Source organism: Balaenoptera acutorostrata, chromosome 7 (genome assembly GCF_949987535.1).
Source record: "Balaenoptera acutorostrata chromosome 7, mBalAcu1.1, whole genome shotgun sequence".
NCBI classification, from domain to species: Eukaryota; Metazoa; Chordata; class Mammalia; order Artiodactyla; family Balaenopteridae; genus Balaenoptera; species Balaenoptera acutorostrata.
In genome coordinates, this window is record NC_080070.1 from 67229530 (window position 1) to 67237100 (window position 7571).

General features: G+C 36.7%; 1 protein-coding gene across 1 annotated transcript; it reads left to right on the forward strand.

Moving 5' to 3' along the window:
• Nucleotides 1-4824: 4824 nt before the first annotated feature.
• On the forward strand, nt 4825-5795 carry LOC103009477 (RNA-binding protein 3-like). Its single transcript, XM_057549828.1, has one exon. It carries the CDS (start codon nt 4825-4827, stop codon nt 5287-5289), a length of 465 nt encoding a protein of 154 aa, XP_057405811.1. The 3' UTR covers nt 5290-5795.
• The last annotated feature ends 1776 nt before the right edge of the window (nt 5796-7571 follow it).

Sequence of the window (7571 nt, forward strand, 5' to 3'; positions counted from 1 at the left end):
GGGAGAGGGGAAAAAAACTAGAAGAGAACGTGAATTTGAAGGAGAAACAAAAAAAAAAAAAACATGTATGAGAAAGTAAAAATAGCAAGGTTGAGGTTAAAGATATAGTATTAGGAAGGAATAACTGATTAACAAAAGACCCCAAACCAGCTGGGAAGACATGGAACCCAGAGCCCAGATGGAGGAACAAACCTTAGAAGAATCACTCTGTTCATTGTATCAGAAGGGAAAGAGAAAGTATAATGTGAAGTTAAATTTTAGGTGTGCAGGTGAGAATTAGAGAGTTCCTTTGTCATAGAGTTCATTTCCTACAAAAGTGGGCGGCATGGTCCTATGTGCTTAGCAGCCAAAGTGGTATCATGGAGAAGACAGGACAGTTGGACTGATGAAAAATTAATGTTTTACCAAGGAGATGAGATGAAAAATGGTGGATAATGGAGTAGAGGGTATTGCCAAGAAAATGGTTATGTCATATATAAATGAAATTTTAAAAAACTGAAGAGAGGAGAGAGCTAAATAGAAGAGTCATATCACTAACTCCTTCAATTCACTCATTCACTTGACAGATATCTATCAAGACATACTATGTGCCAAGATCTACCTAGGCATTAAAGAGTCAAGGAAACAGCAATTTCAGAAAAGTTAAAGAAGTGAAGTAATATGACAGAAAGCTGGAAAGATAAAGTTATGGTCTGAAAATGAGATTTGAAATCAAGGTTACAGATATTATCAGTTAGGAATGGCTGATATACGTATCAGAAACAAAAGTGGTTAAAGGAAAAGGTAATGAACGGGCTCAAGTAAATGAAAAGTCCAAGGGATGAGTTAGCTTAATGCCAGAAGACCCAAGGCTCAAATATCAGGACTTGGAATATCTCCATTCTTGGGTATAAAACATGTTTTTTTTTGGTTTCATTCCCAGGTACAATAGGTGTCAAAGTGTTTCCTACAGAGCAAATGGCCATAGAAACCTTAGCCTCATATCCTTTCAGTTACATCCAATAAGAAACACCAAAGGTTTTGCCCAATCTTCCACAAATATTCTGTGAAAGAAAAAGATTGGACCAGCTTAGGTTAGGCTAAACTAGTTACTGTTACTAGTTACTAGCAATACTTTGGCTTCCAAGGGGGTTCTCCAGAAAGGGAACCATCAAGACAAATGGCCTTGGATCCCCAAGGGAGGAATGAATAAAATGAAATAGAGGACTGTAGCTAGAAGAATGCAAATGGGATGCTGGAGAAGTAAACTATGAACATCCACTAAAAAGACATAGTTTTTCTATTTCTAATGTTAGTAACTCCTCTTATATGGCCACAAGAGTTGATGGCTAACATGGATGGGAGGTAGAAATCATTAGAACTGAGAAATTCAAAGTAGTGTTGGTTCACCAGGTTAGACATTAAAGTCACCTGGGACAATGGCACATCTTGGGAGAGAGTAGTAGACTTCTATGTGCAAAAGGCTTTTAAAATAAAAGTGAATGAGAAGGGGCTTCCCTGGTGGCGCAGTGGTTGAGAATCTGCCTGCTAATGCAGGGGACACGGGTTCGAGCCCTGGTCTGGGAAGATCCCACATGCCACGGAGCGGCTGGGCCCGTGTGCCACAACTGCTGAGCCTGCGTGTCTGGAGCCTGTGCCCCGCAACGGGAGGGGCCACGATAGTGAAAGGCCCGCGCACCGCGATGAAGAGCGGTTCCCGTACCGCGATGAAGAGTGGCCCCCACTTGCCGCAACTGGAGAAAGCCCTCGCACGAACTGAAGACCTAACACAGACAAAAATAAAAAAATAAATAAATAAAGTAGCTATAAATACCCTAACCCTAATGCGTACCCTAACCCTAACCCCTACCCTAACCCTAACACGAAAAAAAAAAAAAAAAAAAAAAAGTGAATGAGAAGGCTGATGGAGGGAAATAAAGAAGGCAGAGATGGCAAAGCTAGATGACTCAAGCCTACTATTATTTTTCTAAATAATGTTATATCCCACATATTGTCAAATACCATTTTAATCGATATTTTAATATTATCCTTGAAAAAATGATTACTTTGAATTTCTTAGTAACTGACTTGTCTAACTTTTTTTTAATGTTTTAGGAAATTAAAATATAGTGAAAATACTCAAAGTACTTTCAGATTGAACAATTTACATAATACATATTTAATCCTTGGACTTTTAATACATTTTTGTCTCTTTCCACATTAAAAAAGAGTAATTTCTTACTTTGTCATTCTGATTATATACACTCAACTTTAATAACATTTGTTTTTCATTTCCCAGGAATTTTCATGAAATTTCATTCATACTACTAGAAGCAATGTGACACTATGTTATATACATGCATACACATATATTAGAAGATTGATATTTGTAAAAACATACTTTTAAAAAGATATTTTTTTCAAGAATCTAAATAATGGGGGTGGGGGAGAGGGAACTGGATGAAGGCAGTCAAAGGGACAAGATTCTGATTATAAGATATATAAGTACTAGAGATGTAATATATAACATGAACAATTCACACTGCTGTGTGTTCTATATGAAATTTGTTAAGGGTAAATCCTAACAGTTCTCATAGTAATAAAAAAACTTTTTTCTATTTCTTTAACTTTGTATCTACATGAGATGATGTTCACTAAACTTAATGTGATAGTCACTTCATGATGTAAGTCAACTAATTATGCTGTATATCTTAAAGTTACAGTGCTGTATGTCAATTATTATCTCAATAAAAATGGAAGAAAAAATCTAAATTATTATTATACATTTTAAATAATAATGCAAGAAAATATTTAGAGTGGGCTTTTGTTTGAGAAATAGAAATTATGGGAAATGTAACTCAATTTCAGTTTTCATTAACACTAATATATGTCTAATCTGGAATAATTTATTCTTAGATTCCATGCTTTTAGAAGCAGATATGTGAAGGAAGCAGAATATGCCACCCCAAAATGCACCACTTTAGCAGGTGAATTATTTGGGGCTGAAGGCAGTCAAGACCAGCAGACTCAGAAAGAGCTTTTTTACCTCCTTCTTAACTGCCTAAAAAGAATTTGGATAGGGGGCTGAATCCAGGAGAGAGCTATTACCAGAGATAACTTTATCTGAAAGACTCCTCTACATAGCAGGGCAAATATCTGATTACCAAACATCTGCTCTTCTCATCCTCCTGTGAATTACCCCTCTCCCCTTTGAAGCCCCAGACCCCTATCTCTACCCTTAGCTCAGGATAGCATGTAAGCCTCAACTGGCTGACTGCCTTTAAGTGTCATGTCTTTGTGGGGTTCCCATATGTACATAAATAAATTTGTTTCTTCTGTTAGTCTGTCTTATATCAATTTAATTATTAGACGAGCCAAAGAACCTAGCAGGGAAAAGTTTTCCATCACTGCACATTATTCATGTTAATTTTTTAAAAACTTATACTATTGATAGAAAAATATAAGTGCCCAACTCAATAGAACATGAAATGAATCAGTGAAAGAAAAACGTCTCTTTGCTTGTTCAAACAACTTAGATCATTCAAGTAGCTTACTACTACAGGTTATGTGTCTTTTTTTGGCATTATGAAGGAAAATAAACTATATAGAAATTCAGACAGATACAAGAACATGAGATATCTTGAAGACATTGAAACTGAATCCCAGGCATTATGTTATCACAATGATTTAATGAAGCTATCATTACCATATCAGAATTCCCATCAGATGCCGATATTATTTAGACCTCAGAAACGCATGTTTAACAAGGCAAAAAATAAGAACGACTAAGTAAACAAATTTGAAATTGGCATAGAGCTGATATATATTCAAAATTTCATAATGCTTTAATAAGGTAAAGAAAAAGGAAAAAAAACGTTAAAGGCTTTCAGAGTGTATACTATTCAGGCTCTAAGTAAATGAAACTCCTTTTTTGATGTTATTGCTTGTTACTGAGTAAATTATTACTTATGCCTCTGCAAAGGCAAGGTTTTAAGAGCCATAAGCATCTAATACTTTAAAAATTATTTCTACAATGTTCGATAATTTTTCAAAAGGCATATACAGAGGAAATTCCAATTATTAAATAAAAAAAAGAAATGCACGTTTACCTTCTTACCTTCTGAATAGTTACAACTGAATGGAGTACTTTTCCTCCTCCCCACCTCCTCCTCCCATTCTCCCTCTCATTCTCACTTTCTCCTTCCCTCTTCCCCACTTCCTAAGTGTGGCAGAAAAACAACCTGAGAAAAATGCCTTTTCGTTATTCTATAGCCACACGTTTTCATTTTTCAAACTCATTATATTTGACAAGAATTAATTTAAATTACACTAATGAATCTGCACTTGTATGAGGAATTATTTTTTGGTTGACAAATAAAATGTTCCTTAGATAAAATAGTAGACAAAACAGCACTGTTTTGAGGGAAGACAATAAAGGCTTTCTAAGTATAAGGGAAACTTAGTCATGAGAAATAGCTGAATTGATTTCCAAAGAGCGATCAAATTCTTCCACTTCTTCAAATAAACTTCCCATGCAGCACTGCATAAAGAGCCCCCTTGTGAGACACTATTTTACTATTCTGCTGTAAGATTATAATCTACATTAAGGATAGACAAGTTCTAACTTTTTAATATTTCTTAGATAATACCAAAACTGATAGCCACAATGTGTGATATTAACTTCATCTAAAAATGCATTCCAGATACTCCTGTGAATAGGGAAATCTGTGTGAATTATACTCTAGTCTAGCCTACAGAAAGAAATGACAGCCCAGTCTCTCAGCTTCTTGGCGGTAGCTGTCCCTTCAGCCTTTTACTTAATTTCCAGGACTTGAATTTACCGCCATGTCCTCTGAAGAAGGGAAGCTCTTCGTGGGAGGGCTCAGCTTCAACACTGATGAGCAAGCTCTGGAAGACCACTTCAGCAGCTTTGGACCTATTTCTGAGGTGGTTGTTGTCAAGGACCGGGAGACTCAGCGATCCCAGGGTTTTGGCTTCATCACCTTCACCAACCCAGAACATGCCTCAGATGCCATGAGAGCCATGAATGGAGAGTCTCTGGACGGTCGTCAGATCCGTGTAGACCATGTGGGCAAGTTGGCCCGGGGAACAAGAGGGGGTGCCTTTGGGGCCTATGGGCGTGGTCGCAGCTACTCTAGAGGTGGTGGGGACCAGGGCTATGGAAGTGGCAGGTATGACAGCCGACCTGGAGGATATGGATATGGAAGGTCCAGAGACTATGGCAGCAGAAGTCAGGGTGGTTATGACCACTACTCAGGAGGAAATTACAGGGATAATTATGACAGCTGAGATGAGGCATGCACACCTAATGTAGATACACAAGGAATAAAACTTCTTCTGATCCAGGACCATCCCTCCAAATGGCTGTATTTATAAAGATTTTTGGAGCTGCACTGAAACATCTGTTTTAGTTACATCAACTTCTTTTTCTGAGTAGAGCTCCCAAGGTAGCTTGTTAAAGACCTTTCAGAAAGTTCCATGTGTTTTTTTTTTTAATTTTTCTCCCATTTAAAGACAAATTCTGAGACATTTGTGGAGTCTGGATATTTTTTCCTTTTTTACCAGTTTTTTAGTTGGGGCTCTCAGGAATGTTGGTTCTGGCAAAAAATGTTTGGCCAGACTGATTTTTTTAAATAATGTGCATCTAGGAACATTTTAAACACCTGTACACAATGTTTAATCGTGATTAGGAAGCAATTTCTGACTGTAACTATAAGAAATGAAGAACATGATTACTTAGAGGTGTTTTTTACTCCAGATCTCTGCCTTGATTATATAGAAGTTTCTTAAAAATATTTGTGTGTAATTTTTTTTTTAATACTGGAAGAAAAAAATAATTCTGTTGTGTTTCATGTAGCATTTAGGATGTCTTTCACCGAATTGATTAAAAAGATGAAATCTGAAAACAAACAAACAAAAAAAAACAAAAACAAAAAGAAATGACAGATGGAAGGTCATTAATGCTGAAAAATATGGAGAGGCACTGAGGTTTTTTGTTTTGGTTTTGGTTTTTAACAGAGCATCTATGAATACATTTATGTTATTTGTCTCAACCTCCAGTTTTGAATTTTTTAGAGGAAGTGTGGAGGAAGATTTTGGCAAGAAAGGAGGAAGAGGAAAGGAGGAAATCTAAGTCTCAACCCCATGATCTGCCTCAGTTCCAAGTATAGAGATTTTGTTCTTAGTTAGAAACATTTTTCCTCCAAGAGTTAAACATGGTAAAGAAGGTCCACTGGGTAAGAGAAAATGCTTTGGGGCTACAAATGTATTCATTCATTTAACAGAACTTAAGTACCTACTATATGCCGCTCCAGATAAAGCTAGGAAACAATATCTGCTCTCAAGTAGCTCACTGTCTAAAAAAGGGCTGGGGAGGGCCAGAATATATACCACGAGGTATGATATAGTCAAATTTCAATAATATGTATATGCACTGGTTACTAAGGAAGAACAGGAGTTAGCAACACTGAGGAAGGAAAAAAGTATTCAACTTAGAACAGTACAAATACACAGGACTAAAAAGGGTCTTGAATCAAAAAACTGAACAGCAAATACCTTGATATATCTGGAATACAGGACTGTGAGTAAATGTAAAACAATCTGACTGAAAAGTAGGTAGGGCTTTTAACACTGTTAAAAAGTTAAGGGGCTTCCCTCGTGGCGCAGTGGTTGAGAATCTGCCTGTCAATGCAGGGGACATGGGTTCGAGCCCTGGTCTGGGAAGATCCCACATGCAACGGAGCAACTAGGCCCATGAGCCACAACTACTGAGCCTGCATGTCTGGAGCCTGTGCTCCACAACAAGAGAGGCCGCGATAGTGAGAGGCCCGCACACCGTGATGAAGAGTGGCCCCCACTTGCCACAACTAGAGAAAGCCCTTGCACAGAAACGAAGACCCAACACAGCCAAAAATAAATAAATTAATTAATTATTAAAAAGTTAAGAAATATTATAAACATAAAAATGAGATACCATTGAAGGATTTTCATATAGTAATAATGCCTATTTTTAAAAAACACCTAATTCTAGAAAATAAAGAACAAAGCAAATAAAAATCACATATCATTCTTAAGAAAATCAATATTAACTTATATTGCATTTCTATCATAAATACAAAATAAGAACTCCTTTTTTGCAATATGACCACAATACCAATAGCAAACTGAAAAAAAAAAAGTAAGAATTCCTTAATGACTCAAATACCCAGTTGGTGCTAGAATTCTGAAATAGGATAATGATATGACCGCAATCGCATTGGCAGTGGTAGAGAGGGGAAAATTGAGGTGGGTGGGGACAAAACAAAACAGTAATATGACTAACTAGAAGCCCAGTGTAAAATCCCAGACAAGCAGGTATGCCCAGAAGATGCTTGGCTTCTAGTTCGGAAAGGTTCCAGATGGGACTTTACCTTTATTCGACTCCATCCATTCACACTAATAGAGTAACTAGTTCTACCTATATTGAAGATGATTAATTTTAGCAAAATTCTAGTCAAAAAAATGATTAGGCTTTCTAGAACGGGAACCCATAAAATTCAAATATTAGAAAACAAGAATTCTTAACTCTTGGA